Here is an 18856-nt window from a genome sequence, read left to right as displayed (position 1 = left end):
CGCCTATATTGGTATTAATGGGTTAGTTATCTTCATTTGTGGCCCCCCCCCCCCCCTTCTTTCATAGGTGGCAGCTTCCGATCAGAGCCCCAGCAGTGAAGTCGCGGGGCTCATCGGTTACCATGGTAGCCAGGATACTACTGAAGCCTTGGCAAGAGTGTAAAATCCTATTCACCCTAATAGAGCTCTATTAGGATGAATAGGACAGGGCATTAGAAGATCCCAGGTTCTAGCTCCATAAGGGGGCTAATAGATAGACACTTGTGTGTCTATATCATATTTTCTTTTTTTTATGATAGATATCTATTACATAAAATATAATATACACACACAAGTTTAAAATCACTCCCTTTCCCAATTTTACATATTAAATATATAAAACAATAAACATTAGATATCGCCACATCCGAAAAGTCCAAACTATTAAAATATCCTATGTGGTGAAGACGTGCAATTCGCCATTTTTTTGTCACCTTGCCCCCCCCCCCCCCCCCCCAAAAAAAAATAGTATAGGACTGTTCTATTATGGGCGTGGTATCAAATACCGTGATACTTTATGGTATCAAAATCGAATCAATTTTGGCATCGTGACAACCCTATGGCCCAATACGTAAGAACTTTGTGTCAGTTACCTCGCTTCGGTGGCTCTGCTTTTGTAACAGCATCAGAAAGCCCAGCCTCTGAAAGTGTGGTATAAGGATCCTGCTCCTGAGATGCCTCCTCATCTTTGACACACTGATCGATAGTAGGACTACAAGAGCTGCTGTTTAGGCCCACTTGCTTAAACCTTTGCCAGCGCTTTTTTGGTGCAACACAGTTGGACTCCTCAGACTCATCCAATCCTAGGCACTCATTACTCAGTTTGGACTCTGGTTCAACCAGCTCCTTGCAACGAACAAGCGTTTCACTTGTCAGACTTTGGTGAGGCTGTGCTATACTTGCATCAGGGGTTTCTATATCTGACTGTGCAAAAGTGCCTACATTTTCTTTTGTTAGTGTGTCTTTTTTGGGAGATGGCTTGCAATGGAAGGAAGAATCCAGCTCTGCCCCACCAGGTGCACTTCCAGCCATTAAGTTTTGTCTAAGATCTGAAAACAATGAGTCTTCACACGGAGAGTTCATTACTTTACAAGGACTTAGGTTGTCTGCTGCTTGGGCTCTTCTTTTCTGTAAAATGCATGGTTTTATAAATCTTTTGTTTGAGCAAAGTAATTTAGAATTAAGGTTTGCAGACTCCTTCCCGCTACCTGTGGACAGTGATGGTGCGTTACAGTGTACTGCAGAAGAATCATTTATGACAGAACTGGCACCTTCATTAGCCTTATGTTCAGAATTCACATCAGTCACCGACTGCTTGCATACCACTGACTCAGAAGAAAGGTCTTGACTGCTATGTGAGGAACCTGCATTCTGTCCAGTCATAATTTGCCTCTCCTTTGCTTTTGTATCATGCAAGTCTTTGATCATCATCAACAAGGTGCTGAATTGATAACTTGGCTCCATAGGTTTTTTATCCTGCAGAGATTGTTTGGAGTCTGGACTTTCACAATTGTGTTCTTTGCCTGCCCTGTTGGTTGGCTCTTTTAGTCCAGACAATAAATGCTTCACATCCCCCACCTGTAAAGGACCACTAGGTCTTCTATGTGGTTCAAAGCAAGCTGCAGTCACATTCCCATTCTTACTAGGTAAAGGGGAAACAGGCGTAGAGATGGTTTTGGAGCCTACCTTGAGATTGTCATGTTTGGGATATGATAAGCTTTCCACATCTAACTCAGATTTGTTTTCAACTTTTAGAGGAATACCCTCATCATCCTTCATGGAATGGGTACCTTTACTGGTAAAACTGCTACCCAGCACAACGTGCGCTGCTGAAGATACTAGTGTAGTACACTTATTACTATGGATACCTGGACTGTCTGCTCTACTGGTCACTGGATGCTGCTCTTTACTAGGGGATTGTGTGTCTCTAGATGTGGCAGGCTTCTTGTTTGAGTTTAAAGGGCTGGAGGCATTCCTCACACGTTTCTTATCATTATTCATTCCTGTAGACAATTCATCTTCTGACTCACACCGCTTAGAAGAAGGGGGACTCAAGGTTCCTATTTGATGTTTAGTAGAGTCTGTTTCTGCCAAACAAGTATTTTGCTCCACACGACAGACCCTCTTCTCCAACATCTTGGAGGAAATGCTGGAAATCAAGTCACAACTAGTTGCACTGGACCCAACGCTTTGATTAAGGCTACAGGTGTCTTTAAACCCTTGCCCAGCATTAACATCCTTCTGAGAAGGAGTCACTGTAAGCTTTGCATCATCGATTATGCTACACAAATAATCAGGAGACACCGGTTTTAAAGCGTTAACAGAGTCTGCATGCAACAGTTTGCTCTTGTCAGCAGTCTTATTTATGGGCTTACAGTTTATGCCTTCATTCTTTAGAAGAGTGTTTCTTTTAGCACAAGGGGATGGGAGAGGGGTATGCAGAGAGGACTTCACAAAACCATTCAATCCGCTGTTAATTGTGCCATTGAACTCCTTTCCAACAGACTCCACTTGTTGGTCGCCATGACTTCCCAGATGCATAAACTCTCCATAACCAGTCTTGGAAAGGCAATCTACTGCATGAGCAATACTTGACTGCCATAATGAAAGAAGTTTTGATGGAATCTAGAAAAGAAAGAAAGAGCCACATTTATCAGTAAATTTGCTATAGGAGAAAACTTCACATTCCCCGCCTGAATTAATCACAAGATCTTCCATGCAAAATAATGCACTAAAGTGTACGGCACCACACCCCCATTCATAATATATTTGTATATATATATATATATATATATATATATATATATATATATATATATATATACATATACATACACATACATACACACACATACACACACACATATATACATACACACACACACAGTACAGACCAAAAGTTTGGACACACCTTCTCACTCAAAGAGTACATAAACAAGTGTGAAACAGAAAATATGTCATATTCTAGGTTCTTCAAAGTAGCCACCTTTTGCTTTGATTACTGCTTTGCACACTCTTGGCATTCTCTTGATGAGCTTCAAGAGGTAGTCCCCTTAAATGGTTTTCACTTCACAGGTGTGCCCTGTCAGGTTTAATAAGTGGGATTTCTTGCCTTATAAATGGGGTTGGGACCATCAGTGGCGTTGAGGAGAAGTCAGGTGGATACACAGCTGATAGTCCTACTGAATAGACTGTTAGAATTTGTATTATGGCAAGAAAAAAAGCAGCCAAGTAAAGAAAAACGAGTGGCCATCGATACTTTAAGAAATGAAGGTCAGTCAGTCAGCCGAAAAATTGGGAAAACTTTGAAAGTAAGGGCTATTTGACCATGAAGGAGAGTGATGGGGTGCTGCGCCAGATGACCTGGCCTCCACAGTCACCGGACCTGAACCCAATCGAGATGGTTTGGGGTGAGCTGGACCGCAGAGTGAAGGCAAAAGGGCCAACAAGTGCTAAGCATCTCTGGGAACTCCTTCAAGACTGTTGGAAGACCATTTCAGGGGACTACCTCTTGAAGGAAGCTCATTAAGAGAATGCCAAGAGTGTGCAAAGCAGTAATCAAAGCAAAAGGTGGCTACTTTGAAGAACCTAGAATATGACATATTTTCAGTTGTTTCACACTTGTTTGTTATGTATATAATTCCACATGTGTTAATTCATAGTTTTGATGCCTTCATAGTCATGAAAATAAAGAGAACTCTTTGAATGAGGTGTGTCCAAACTTTTGGTCTGTACTGTTATATATATATATATATATATATATATATACACACACACACACACACACACATATATACACACACACACACACACATATATATACACACACACACACACACACACACAGGATATAAAAAGTCTACACACCCCTGTTAAAATGTCAGGTTTCTGTAATGTAGAAAAATGAGACAAAGATAAATCATTTCAGAACTTTTTCCACCTTTGATGTGACCTATAAACTGTACAACTTAATTGAAAAACAAACTGAAATCTTTTAGGTAGAGGGAAGAAAACAAAAAAAAAATATATATAAAGAAAAGTTCTGAAATGATTTGTGTCTCATTTTTTTTACATCACAGAAACCTGACATTTTAATAGGGGTGTGTAGACTAGATCCACTGTATATATATGGACAACACTTGATACAATGTAAAGCAGTCAGTGTACAGCTAGTATAACTGTAAATTTGGTGTGCTCTCAAAATAACTCACACAGCCATTAATGTCTAAAACGCTAGCAACAAAAGAGTACACCCCTAAGGGAAAATAGCCAAATTGTGCTCAAAGTGTCAATATTGTGTGTGGCCACCATTATTTTCCAGCACTGCCTTAACACTCTTTGGCATGGAGTTCACAGGTTGCCACTGGAATCCTCTTCTATTCCATAACTACATCAATGGGCTGGTGGATGTTAGAGACCTTTCTCCCCTCCACCTTCCGTTTGAGGATATCCCATAGATGCTCAATAGGGTTTAGGTCTGGAGACATGCTTGGCCAGTCCACCACCTTTATCCTCAGTTTCTTTAGCAAGGCAGTGGTAGTCTTGGAGGTGTGTTTCGGGTCGTTCTCATGTTGGGATACTGCCCTGCGGCCTAGTTTCAGATCATGCTCTGCTTCAGTATGTCATAGTACATGTTGGTATTCATGGATCCCTCAGTAAACTGTAGCTCCCCACAGACAGCAGCATTCATGCAGCCCCAAACCATGATACTTCCACCACCATGCTTGACTGTAGGCAAGACACACTTGTCTTTCTACTCCTCACCTAGTTGCCACCACACACACTTTACACCATCTGAACCAAATAAGTTTATCTTGGTCTCATCAGACCACAGGACATGGTTCCAGTAATCCATGCCCTTAGTCTGCTTGTCTTCAAACTGTTTGCAAGCTTTCTGGTGCATCATCAGCCATGCAGACCAATTTGATGTAGTGTGCAGCGTATGGTCTGAGCACTGACAGGCTGACCACCCCCCACCTTTAACCTCGCAGCACTCTTACGTCTATTTTGAAAAGACAACATTTGGATATAACGCTGAGCATGTGCACTCAACTTCTTTGGACGCTGATGGCGAGGCCTGTTCTCAGTGGAACCTGTCTTGTTAAACCACTGTATGGTCTTGGCCACCGTGATATAGCTCAGTTTCAGGGTGTTAGCAATCATCTTATAGCCTAGGCCATCTTTATGTAGAGCAACAATTTTTTAAATCAGATCTTCAGAGATTTCTTTGCCATAAGGTGCCATGTTGAACTTCCAGTGACCAGTATGAGAGCGATAACACCAAATTTAACACACCTGCTCCCCATTCACACCTGAGACATTGTAACACTAACGAGTCACATGACACCGGGGAGGGAAAATGGCTAATTGGGCACAATTTGGCCATTTTCCCTTAGTGGGTGTACTCACTTGTTGCCAGCGGTTTAGACATTAATGGCTGTGTGTTGAGTTACTTTGAGGGCACAAAAATTGCATTCCAAGTGCTATAACTTTGTTTTTTCATGTACTTGTGAGGTCTTGTTTTTTCGCAGGACAAGTTATCGTTTTTAAATGCACCACTTTAAGTACATGTAATGATTGATTAAAGGGTTTCTATCACCTCGTTTTGACATAATTAGCTATTAGACACTAGCGATCCGCTAGCGTCTGCTCTACCAAACAATGCTATTATAATAGCTTTTTGTGCTAATGATATGCTAATGAGCCTCTAGGTGCTATGGGGCGTCTTTTCAGCACCTAGAGGCTCGGTCTACTCACATTGTATGCCGCCACGCTCGTCCGTTAAGCCCGCCCATCTCCTCTTGAATGCCATCCTCCATCTGAGCCAGCGGACGAATTCTCGCGCCTGCGCCGTGCGCGTCTGTATTCGGCGCAGGCGCAGTGAGTGTCTGACCGCTGCCTGCACAGACATATCGGTCATCGGTGCAGGCGCAGTGGAGAGGTCTGTGCAGGGAGCGGTCAGACATTCACTGCGCTGAATACAGACGCGCAAGGCGCAGGCGCGAGAATTCGTACGCTGGCTCAGAGGGAGGATCGCATTCCAGAGGAGATGGGCAGGCTGGAGGGACACGCTGGGCGGCATTTTGTGTGAGTAGACCGAGCCTCTAGGTGCTGAAAAGACCCCCCCATAGCACCTAGAGGCTCATTAGCATATCAATAAAAGTTCGTTTTTTGGGCAAACGGCTGCACACAAAGGTATTATAATAGCATTGTTTGGTAGAGCAGACACTAGTGGATCGCTAGTGTCTGATAGCTAATTATGTCAAAACAAGGTGGGAGGAACCCTTTAAAGCCAGCTGTTTAGCTAAAAACCTATCTTTAGGTCAGTAAAAAGGCGTATTAGTGGTCACTAAGAGGACGGATATATAGATATATAGGCATGATAAATATATTTGTACTAAAACATCTATTACAAAATAAATGCAAAAAAATAATAATAATTGTCATACACCTCCCACCGGGGATCCGGACCTGTGAAAGCGCAACAAAGCGCAGGTCTGAATTGACCTGCGGTTTGTTGCGATCGCCGACATGGGGGACCCCCCTGCACATTTCGCCGAGGTGCCTGCTCAATGATTTGAGCAGGCACCTTGTTCCGATTACAGCCGGCCGGGCGGCAGTGATCGGAACAACACATGACGTACCAGTACGTCATGTGTCCTTAAGGACTCAGGAAACATGCCGTACCGATACGTCATGTGTCCTTAAGGGGTTAAAGAATATATTAGTGGAGGTACTGAGCACTTTGACCTCCTAAGCGTTTTACGGAATTTGGAAACACTTGACTGTGAAAAAGAAAAAAAAGTTTTATTTCTTCCAATAAAATGTTGCTTTAGCCCCAAATGTTTATTTTTCACAAGGGGTAACAGGAGAAAAAGCACCCCATAACTTGTTACCCATTTTCTCCTGAATACGTCAACACCCCATATATGCTGGTAAACTGCTTTGGGGACTCATGGCAGGATTCAGAATAGAAGGCGCACCATATGGCTTTTGCAGCGCAGATTTAGATGGATTGTTACGGGTGCCATTGGTTTTTTATTTTTTGAGCGACTGTCTTAGGCCTCTTTCACACTTGCGTTGTCCGGATCCGGCATGTACTCCACTTGCCGGAATTACACTCCGGATCCGGAAAAACGCAAGTGTACTGAAAGCATTTGAAGACGGAACCGTCTTCCAAATGCGTTCAGTGTTACTATGGCACCCAGGACGCTATTAAAGTCCTGGTTGCCATAGTAGTAGTGGGGAGCGGGGGAGCAGTATACTTACAGTCCGTGCGGCTCCCGGGGCGCTCCAGAGTGACGTCAGAGCGCCCCATGCGCATGGATGACGTGATCCATGTGATCACGTGATCCATGCGCTTGGGGCGCCCTGACGTCACTCTGGAGCGCCCGGGGAGCCGCACGGACGGTAAGTACACTGCTCCCCGCTCCCCACTACACTTTACCATGGCTGCCAGGACTTTAGCGTCCCGGCAGCCATGGTAACCACTCTGAAAAAGCTAAATGTCGGATGCGGCAATGCGCCGAAACGACGTTTAGCTTAAGGCCGGATCCGGATTGATGCCTTTCAATGGGCATTAATTCCGGATCCGGCCTTGCGGCAAGTGTTCCGGATTTTTGGCCGGAGCAAAAAGCGCAGCATGCTGCGGTATTTTCTCCGGCCAAAAAACGTTCCGTTCCGGAACTGAAGACATCCTGATGCATCCTGAACGGATTTCTCTCCATTCAGAATGCATTAGGATAATCCTGATCAGGATTCTTCCGGCATAGAGCCCCGACGACGGAACTCTATGCCGGAAGACAACAACGCAGGTGTGAAAGAGCCCTTAGGTGGGGGCTCATTTTTTGCGGGATGAGGTGACGTTTTGATTGGTACCACTTTGGGGTACATAAGACTTTTTGATCACTTGGTATTACACTTTTTGTGAGGCAATGTGACAAAAAAAAAAAAATGGCTGTTTTGGCATAGTGTTTTTTTTGTTTATTTTTTTTACAGCATTCACCTGAGGGGCAATCTCATTTTATAGAGCAGGTCGTTACAGATGAAGCAATACCCAATGTGTATCATTTTTTATTTATTTTTTAAAGTTTTACAGAGTAAAAGCCTTTTTGAACAGAATAAAAACGAGATTTTTGAGAAACTCACCTGTAAAATCTCTCTCGCGTGGTTCATTGGGGGACACTGGACCGTGGGTATAGCTTGCTGCTGCCACTAGGAGGCGACACTAGGCTGAAAAAAGACTTAGCTCCTCCCCTGCAGGCTAAACCCCTCCAGCCTGGAGAGAGCATGTCAGTTTGTGCTTAAGCAGTAGGAGCAGTAGAAAACATGTGCCAAGTAAAAGAGAATGCAACAAACGCTGGCGGAAGCGAACCGGCTAAACACCCGACCGGCAACCAGATATCACCATCAACAATAATAAATACTGGGTGGGTGCTGTGTCCCCCAATGAACCACGCGAGAAAGATTTTACAGGTGAGTCTCACAAAAATCTAGTTTTCTTGCTAGTATCATTGGGGGACACAGGACCATGGAACGCTTAAATGCACGGCTGCCTGCGAGATCCTGCGGCCCGAAACAGCACTGGCGATACCTAGGAAGCACCTGGCAAAAAAAATTGGTGAACGTGCCTTAGACAACCGCGAAGCTGATGCAGTATGAAACATGTATCTCACGAAGAGCTGACCGCTGGTCAGATGTCCCGAACTCCGCTGGGCGGTGCCTTGCATCGGGAGCGGAATGCCTAAGCAACCGCCAACGGATCCACCTGGAACACCCCTTGGAGACCATCGAGCCCTTCCAAGGACCTCCAGAAATGACCAGGTAAAAATCCGCACGGCGGAAAGAGCAAACCTCCAAGCTCGAATTCATTCTGATGGAGAAAGAAAAAGAAGGGAAAACAATGTCCTGTCGACGTGGAAGGCGGCGACTACCTTCAGCAAAAATGAAGGTAATGGGCGGAGCACTGCCTTATGTGAGTACCTTCAAGAAAAACGTACGTACAAGAAAGGCACTCCCAAATTCGTTGGGTGGAAAAACCCGCCCCCAGGAATTCCACCTTCCCAGAAATAAAAAGAGGGGTCATGTTCCTCACTGAAACGCCACCAAACGACCCATCGGACGTCTGGACGAAACCAGGTACCTGGTCCTAACTCTGGATGCAGAACTCAAATCCCAGGGCACAGGATACACCTCTGCCAAAGAGAGACGCTCCACAGAAGAGCTCGATTGGCAGACCGATGCCCCCAGAGCTGAGGCGGCATGCGGGGAGACTGAAAGCTGGTTGATAACCCACAGAGAAAAAACGCCTGAATGAGACACGCCCAACCGCAGGGCAAGGAACCAATACATGTGAGATAGGTAGAGTAAAGCTGGTGCGAGAACCGCCGACAGTGAGGAGCTCCATAAGTGACCATATGTTGACAGCGTAGCAACGCCGCTCAATGTAAATTCTGACCAGACCAAGATAAGAAAAAAAAATAAAAAATGCTGGATGGAGTGCGATGACGACGTCCAACGCCCCACCCTTACCAGAGAACACTGGTCAGATAGGAAAAAATGATGAGGGGAGTCCAGAGCAGTGCCACGCATGGCTACTGGTCAGGTAGATAGAAGGGAGAGACAAGCAACAAGCGGCTCGAGGAGGAAGAATAGAAAAGATGTTCCGTTCCAGGAACGAAACATCCATCAGCGGTGGTAAGGCATGACAGTACCCCCGCTCCGCCTGGCGTGGTGAGTCTCGTAGTCTACCCACAGAATGGGTAGTGAAAAGGTGCGATCACTATCGGACGGACATGACGGACATTACTCATGCCGTAAGAGAGATAATTGTAGATACAGGTAGCACACCCAGGATCAATAGGAAGGTTTCACCTGTAGAAGGAGGGTGTGGAGGCGTCACAGTCCACCAGTCGGGACCGGAACCAATACCCCGTGCCAATGCAGATGAAGGGAAAGTAGTAAGGTAGGAGCCACCAAAGGCTTGCGGGGTGGCCGTGAACCCGGAGCCAGAGAAGGAAAAAGATGGAAGGAGAGAAAAGTCAGGGCAAAGCTCATTCCCCATCTGGGACTGGCAATATACAGAAGAAGCCACAGGATGATAGTGGCAGTGCCATCCTCAGCCTAAGAAGGAACCCATGCAAGGGTAACCACAAGTATATTGCTAGCATCACATTCCAACTGAAGAGGGGGCCACACGGCAGAGGCCACCGAATGCGACGCTAGAAGAATCCGCCACCAAACGAAAGAGCTGTGGAGGAAGAACCCTAGTATGTCGTGACGACGTAAATACCCGTGTCATTGTAGTCACAGCATGTGAGGGGAAGGTCTGAGGACTTGCAGTATAAGTCATGGAACCCTACTGCCCCAGTTAAAGGGAACCTGTCACCGGGATTTTGTGTATAGAGCTGAGGACATGGGATGCTAGATGGCCGCTAGCACATCCTCAATACCCAGTCCCCATAGCTCTTTGTGCTTTTATTGTGTAAAAAAAACCGATTTGATACATATGCAAATTACCCTGAGATGAGTCCTGTATGTGAGATGAGTCAGGGACAGGACTCATCTCAGGTTAATTTGCATATGTATCAAATCGTTTTTTCCCCCACAATAAAAGCACACAGAGCTATGGGGACTGGGTATTGTGGATGTGCTAGCGGCCATCTAGCAACCCATGTCCTCAGCTCTATACACAAAATCCCGGTGACGGGTTCCCTTTAAGTAGAGCTAGCCTAAAACACCCCACCAGACAAGGGCACCGAACAGGAGCAACCGTCAAGCTAACGTCAGGGAAGAAGCTCTACCTGAGGGGGGACGCCCCACTGCAACAGAATCACAATATTATGTGCAATGGCGTACGCCCTTCACCTTGTTGAAAACAAATACCATGACCAAATGACATGTGGGTCTCTAGGATACTGAAGTGTTGCCGGGTAACTCCCTGAGAGGACAGAGGGTGACATATTCAAGCCTCAAACCAGTCCCGGCAAGAAAAAAGGGCCACAACTGGGAAATAGCCACGGTATCCACTGTAGGCATCCATAGTTACCAGATGAATAGTCCAGGGCCCAAAAGAAGCTAAGGCATCTTGAGCCCTGGCACAGTGGAGGTGCAGCAGCTCAAGATGCTTAGTTATCCACCTGTTAGCGATCACTAACGAAAATAAAAAGGAGACTTGTGAAACTCACCTGTAAAATCTTTTTCTCGTCTTTTCCATTGGTGGACATGGGTATAGCCTAGGTCATTACTAAGAGGAGACACTATGCAAATAAAAGAGCTCCTCCTCCCCAGGCTATACCCCCATGCTCCACCGGGAGGACCCCAGCGCGTGCAAAAGCAGTAGGAGGAGACCAAAAAACTGAATAGACCAGAACAAAGGAATACCGCCATCGGACCGATAACCCTAAGGTCCCGAAGAACTAAACCAACCCCTCCTGCAACAGGCAAGAATGGGAGGGAGCTGTCCCCCCCAATGGAAAAGACGAGAAAAAGATTTTACAGGTGAGTTTCACAAAAGAAATCTCCTTTTCTAGAACATTCCATTGGGGGACACAGACCATGGGACGTCCCAGAGCAGTCCATGGGGTGGGAAAAAGATCAGCACCTCCAGGGGGAACGCCCAGCGGTCAAAAAGGAACCACCACCTGCAATACCTTGCGCCCAAGGACAGCATCAGCCGATGCCAATGAGTGCAGTTGGTAAAACTTTGTAAAAGTTATGTAAGGACGACCAGGTGGCCGCCTTACAAATTTGAGATGCCGAGGCGCAATTACGCCTAGCCCAGGAGGCCCCCCAGCTGGGGGAACCCTGCCATGGGCACGATAGGCCGGGGCAATAGCCGATCGAATCCACCGAGCTACCGAGACCTTGGAAGCCGCCAGACCCTTACGAGGCCCTTCAGGAATCACGAAAAAGGGCATCCGTACGGCGGAAAGGGGCAGTAACCGACAAATACACTCGCAGAGCACAGACAACGTCCAGGTAATGGAGAGCGCGCTCCTTGCGGTTCGCCAGGGATGGACAAAAAGAGGGCAGGTCTATATCCTAATTAAGGTGGAAGACGGAGACCACCTTGGGCAAAAGTGAAGTGACCAGGCGTAGCACCGCCTTATCCTGGCGGAATATACAAAAGAAAATCCCAGCAAACGTGTCTTCAATCAAGTGTTGTTTATTTCATCAAATCAATCCTGGACGTTTCGGCTAGCATGCCTTCATCAACAGGTACAAGTATACAGAATGACCAGTAATATATAATGGGATAAACTCCTCCCCATGTGACCATCACCAACTCCCCTCACCTGCACAGGTGGAGGGAGGGGTGAATAACTAACAGAAAAAGGCCCATCAATAAATCTCTACAGCTGGGTAAAATTATATATATATATATATATATATATATATATATATATATATATATATATATATATATATATATATTTATCATCACACACACACATACATATACACACACACACAATCCTCCAAATCAAAAGTATATATGCATATCTACCACAAACATTTCATACTTCCAGGTATATGAGATCCCTCAGCGAATATTTGATGTCTGAAAAATAAGTGTATACATAAATAACACTATATCAAATATGCATGATCTCATAATCCCTATTAAGGCCTCTAGGGTGCAGGGTATCCAACGTATGGATCCAATACACCTCTCTTCAAATCTCCTCCTCTCCTAGGTCTTTTAACCTGTTCCAATACTTGGAATCTCAATTGAGCAATCCCATGGTTGCACTGTTCAAAATGAAATGGGATAGGTAACATTAAATTCTTAGTACGAATAGTAGATTTGTGTTTCCCAATTCGATCCCTAATCGTCTGTGTGGTCTCTCCAATATATAATAAACCACAGGGACATTTTATCAAATAAATCACATTAGTGGATTCACATGTGAAAAAACCCTCAGGGGTTGTAGCCTCTGTAGTATCTATATCATCACCCCTGGCAATTGTGTTGGAAAAAGCATTGACCCCTTTAATTAAGGATACAAAATCATTTCTATCTGATATGCAACATTTTCTTAACACAATTGCCAGTTTAGAATCAGTTCCATCTGATAGTCTCTTAGTAACTATAGACGTGGTGAGTTTGTATACCTCTATTGACCATGTTACTGGCATTGAAGCAGTTAAATCATTATTAGGTAGTAGTAAATATACTCAGGAAGAACAAGAATTTTTGTTGCAATTATTGAAACTTGTACTATATGAAAACTATTTTATGTTTGAGGATGACTACTACCTACAACGGCGTGGGACCACGATGGGGTCGAATGTGGCCCCGTCCTATGCAAATGCATATATGTCACAATTTGAGGAATTACAGGTATATAACAGCGTTTGGTATTTAAATAATGTCCTCGTTTGGAAGAGATTTATTGATGAAATTTTTTGCATATGGGCGGGGTCACATGAGACCCTATTGACCTTCCTCGATCACTTGAACCATGCACATAAAGGGTTACAATTTACCTTAATTTATGATAGAGAAAGTTAGTTTTCTGGATACGATGGTGATAAAGAATCAACATGGCAGGTTATCTACAGACCTGTTTAGGAAGGATACGGACAGGAACAGTATTCTCCATTTTACAAGCTCTCACCCACCAGCATTAAAAAGAGAAATTCCAAAATCCCAATATCAGCGAGTACAGCGTATTGTATCTGATCCTGATATGCAGCTTGTCAGAATTGATGAGATGACCCGGAGATTTGAACAAAGGGGTTATCCCCATTCAATCCTGAGTGAAACTAGAAAACAACTTATTGATTCTGATAAACCACCTAAAAATATATCATCTAGAGTAGCACTGGTACATAAGTTTCATCCCTATAACCAGAAACGGGATAATATTATTCGGAAACATTGGCCTCTGTTACAGAAGGCTTATGCTACTATAGAGGAGTTTAAAAATCCTCCATTAATATGCAATAAGAAAAATTCCAGTTATAGGGACAAACTGGTACATTTTGATATTGGGAGTACAAAGAAGACTTTAAAACAATTGGTGTTAGCGACTCAATGTAAGGGCACATTCCCATGTTTGCCCTGTTCTCAATGCTCCCATATAATTGGAGGTTCTACATTTTATCATCCTCATAGCGGGCGACCCTTTGCAATTGAGGGTTTTTTCACATGTGAATCCACTAATGTGATTTATTTGATAAAATGTCCCTGTGGTTTATTATATATTGGAGAGACCACACAGACGATTAGGGATCGAATTGGGAAACACAAATCTACTATTCGTACTAAGAATTTAATGTTACCTATCCCATTTCATTTTGAACAGTGCAACCATGGGATTGCTCAATTGAGATTCCAAGTATTGGAACAGGTTAAAAGACCTAGGAGAGGAGGAGATTTGAAAAAACTTATTGTGCAGAGAGGCATATTGGATCCATACGTTGGATACCCTGCACCCTAGAGGCCTTAATAGGGATTATGAGATCATGCATATTTGATAGTGTTATTTATGTATACACTTATTTTTCAGACATCAAATATTCGCTGAGGGATCTCATATACCTGGAAGTATGAAATGTTTGTGGTAGATGTGCATATATACTTTTGATTTGGAGGAATATATATATATATATATATATATATATATATATATATATATATATATATATATATATATATATATATACATATACATACACATACATATACATACACACATACACACACACACACACACACACACACACTGCTCAAAAAAATAAAGGGAACACTTAAACAACACAATGTAACTCCAAGTCAATCACACTTCTGTGAAATCAAACTGTCCACTTAGGAAGCAACACTGAGTGACAATCAATTTCACATGCTGTTGTGCAAATGGGATAGACAACCGGGGGAAATTATAGGCAATTAGCAAGACACCCCCAATAAAGGAGTGGTTCTACAGGTGGTGACAACAGACCACTTCTCAGTTCCTATGCTTCCTGGCTGATGTTTTGGTCACTTTTGAATGCTGGAGGTGCTTTCACTCTAGTGGTAGCATGAGACGGAGTCTACAACCCACACAAGTGGCTCAGGTAGTGCAGCTTATCCAGGATGGCACATCAATGCGAGCTGTGGCAAGAAGGTTTGCTGTGTCTGTCAGCATAGTGTCCAGAGCATGGAGGCGCTACCAGGAGACAGGCCAGTACATCAGGAGACGTGGAGGAGGCCGTAGTAGGGCAACAACCCAGCAGCAGGACCGCTACCTCCGCCTTTGTGCAAGGAGGAACAGGAGGAGCACTGCCAGAGCCCTGCAAAATGACCTCCAGCAGGCCACAAATGTGCATGTGTCTGCTCAAACGGTCAGAAACAGACTCCATGAGGGTGATATGAGGGCCCGACGTCCACAGGTGGGGGTTGTGCTTACAGCCCAACACCGTGCAGGACGTTTGGCATTTGCCAGAGAACACCAAGATTGGCAAATTCGCCACTGGCGCCCTGTGCTCTTCACAGATGAAAGCAGGTTCACACTGAGCACGTGACAGAGTCTGGAGACGCCGTGGAGAACGTTCTGCTGCCTGCAACATCCTCCAGCATGACCGGTTTGGCATTGGGTCAGTAATGGTGTGGGGTGGCATTTCTTTGGAGGGCCGCACAGCCCTCCATGTGCTCGCCAGAGGTAGCCTGACTGCCATTAGGTACCGAGATGAGATCCTCAGACCCCTTGTGAGACCATATGCTGGTGCGGTTGGCCCTGGGTTCCTCCTAATGCAAGACAATGCTAGACTTCATGTGGCTGGAGTGTGTCAGCAGTTCCTGCAAGACGAAGGCATTGATGCTATGGACTGGCCCGCCCGTTCCCCAGACCTGAATCCAATTGAGCACATCTGGGACATCATGTCTCGCTCTATCCACCAACGTCACGTTGCACCACAGACTGTCCAGGAGTTGGCAGATGCTTTAGTCCAGGTCTGGGAGGAGATCCCTCAGGAGACCGTCCGCCACCTCATCAGGAGCATGCATAGGCGTTGTAGGGAGGTCATACAGGCACGTGGAGGCCACACACACTACTGAGCCTCATTTTGACTTGTTTTAAGGACATTAGAGCAAAGTTGGATCAGCCTGTAGTGTGTTTTTCCACTTTAATTTTGAGTGTGACTCCAAATCCAGACCTCCATGGGTTGAAAAATTTGATTTCCATTTTTTTATTTTTGTGTGATTTTGTTGTCAGCTCATTCAACTATGTAAAGAACAATGTATTTTAGAAGAATATTTAATTAACTCAGATCTAGGATGTGTTATTTTTGTGTTCCCTTTATTTTTTTGAGCAGTGTATATATATATATATATATATATATACATATACATATACATACACACATACACACACACACACACACACACTCACCTAAAGAATTATTAGGAACACCATACTAATACGGTGTTGGACCCCCTTTTGCCTTCAGAACTGCCTTAATTCTACATGGCATTGATTCCACAAGGTGCTGATAGCATTCTTTAGAAATGTTGGCCCATATTGATAGGATAGCATCTTGCAGTTGATGGATATTTGAGGGATGCACATCCAGGGCACGAAGCTCCCGTTCCACCACATCCCAAAGATGCTCTATTGGGTTGAGATCTGGTGACTGTGGGGGCCATTTTAGTACAGTGAACTCATTGTCATGTTCAAGAAACCAATTTGAAATGATTCGAGCTTTGTGACATGGTGCATTATCCGTCTGGAAGTAGCCATCAGAGGATGGATACATGTTCTCATTCTGTTTACGCCAAATTCGGACTCTACCATTTGAATGTCTCAACAGAAATCGAGACTCATCAGACCAGGCAACATTTTTCCAGTCTTCAACAGTCCAATTTTGGTGAGCTCGTGCAAATTGTAGCCTCTTTTTCCTATTTGTAGTGGAGATGAGTGGTACCCGGTGGGGTCTTCTGCTGTTGTAGCCCATCCGCCTCAAGGTTGTGCGTGTTGTGGCTTCACAAATGCTTTGCTGCATACCTCGGTTGTAACGAGTGGTTATTTCAGTCAACATTGCTCTTCTATCAGCTTGAATCAGTCGGCCCATTCTCCTCTGACCTCTAGCATCCACAAGGCATTTTTGCCCACAGGACAACCGCACACTGGATGTTTTTCCCTTTTCACACCATTCTTTGTAAACCCTAGAAATGGTTGTGCGTGAAAATCCCAGTAACTGAGCAGATTGTGAAATACTCAGACCGGCCCGTCTGGCACCAACAACCATGCCACGCTCAAAATTGCTTAAATCCCCTTTCTTTCCCATTCTGACATTCAGTTTGGAGTTCAGGAAATTGTCTTGACCAGGACCACCCCCCTAAATGCATTGAAGCAACTGCCATGTGATTGGTTGACTAGATAATTGCATTAATGAGAAATAGAACAGGTGTTCCTAATAATTCTTTAGGCGAGAGAGAGATAGATATATTATATATATATATATATATATATATATATATATATATATATATATATATAGTTGTGAAGTGTAGTTTGGGACACATACCCAGCTTACTTGTACCTGTTGATGAAGGCATGCTAGCCGAAACGTCCAGGATTGATTTGATCAAATAAACAACACTTGATTGAAGACACGTTTGCTGGGATTTTCTTTGTATATTCGTGGAGACCACTTCCTATTCCGTGCAACATGCAAACTGAGTGAGTGCCGACTGTTTCTTTTGTGATTATCCTGGTGGAAGACCAAAAAGGGCTCCCTAGAGGAAAGAGCGGCCAGCTCCGATACCCTCCTGATCAAGGTGATGGCCACCAAGAAGACCACCTTCCAGGTGAGAAGACTCAAAGAAACCTCCCTCAGAGGCTCAAAGGGAGCCACCTGGAGGGAAGACGGAACCAAATTGAGATCCCAGGGGGGCAGGGGGGGGGGGAAACATACGGAGGGACCGAATGCACCACCCCTTGTAGGAAAGTCCTCACTGGACCAAGCAGAGGCAGGGATCGCTGGAAGAAAACGGCTAGAACCGAGACCTGGCCTTTCAGGGAGCTCAGGGACATTCCCATCTCAAAGCCCGACTGGAGAAAGGAGAGGACCACCGGAACCGAGAAACGAAGGGGAAAAACGCCTAGCTTCTCACAAAAGGCAAGAAAGGCCTTCCAGGTACGATAGTATATCCGGGAGGAAACTGGTTTTCTGACCTTGATCATGGTCTTCACAACAGAATCCGAGAAGCCCCTCTTCTTCAGGATGGCGGTCTCAACAGCCAAGCCGTTAAACGAAGTGACGGTAAATTCTGATGGAAAAGCGATCCTTGAGACAGTAGGTCCTCCCTGAGAGGAAGAGGCAATGGAATGTCTGCCAGTGACGTCCGAGAATCAGGCGTGGCGAGGCCAATCGGGGGGCGATGAGAATGGTCGGAATCCCTTCCGACGAGATCGTGCGAAGGACCTTTGGTAGTAGAGGCAGTGGTGGAAAGACAAAGGAGGGGGAAGCCTTGCCATGGAGACACCAGCGCGTCCACCCCGTACGCCTCCGGATCCCGAGCACGGGCCAGGAACGTGGGAACCTTGTTGTTGAGCCTGGATGCCATCAGGTCGACGTCAGGGCGGCCCCACCGGCGACAGACTTCCTTGAAAACCTCCGGATTTAAAGACCACTCTCCCGGATGCACTGTGTTGTGGCTGAGAAAATCCGCCTTCCAATTGTCGATCCCTGGGATGTACAATGCCGACAGTACTGGAACATGAGTCTCCGCCCACTGGAGGATCCTTTCCGCCTCCTGCATCACCGTCCGGCTGCGGGTCCTGCCCTGGTGGTTGACGTAAGCCACGGCTGTGGCATTATCCGACTGGAC

General features: G+C 45.1%; 1 protein-coding gene across 7 annotated transcripts in view; it reads right to left on the bottom strand.

The window, feature by feature from the left end:
• NSD1 (nuclear receptor binding SET domain protein 1) overlaps positions 1-18856 on the bottom strand; it is a 167555-nt gene that overhangs the window by 83596 nt on the left and 65103 nt on the right. For 6 of the 7 annotated variants that reach the window (XM_040405307.1, XM_040405331.1, XM_040405314.1 and 3 more), the window contains exon 5: positions 633-2664. In XM_040405307.1, coding sequence (XP_040261241.1) covers positions 633-2664 — 2032 coding nt within the window. The remainder of the gene's footprint in view (positions 1-632; positions 2665-18856) is intronic. The other variant, XM_040405357.1, reaches the window with a different exon arrangement.

This window comes from Bufo bufo, chromosome 1, assembly GCF_905171765.1.
Source record: "Bufo bufo chromosome 1, aBufBuf1.1, whole genome shotgun sequence".
NCBI classification, from domain to species: domain Eukaryota; kingdom Metazoa; phylum Chordata; class Amphibia; order Anura; family Bufonidae; genus Bufo; species Bufo bufo.
The sequence above is the reverse complement of the archived record's forward strand: the minus strand, read 5'-3'. Positions and strand labels throughout refer to the sequence as shown.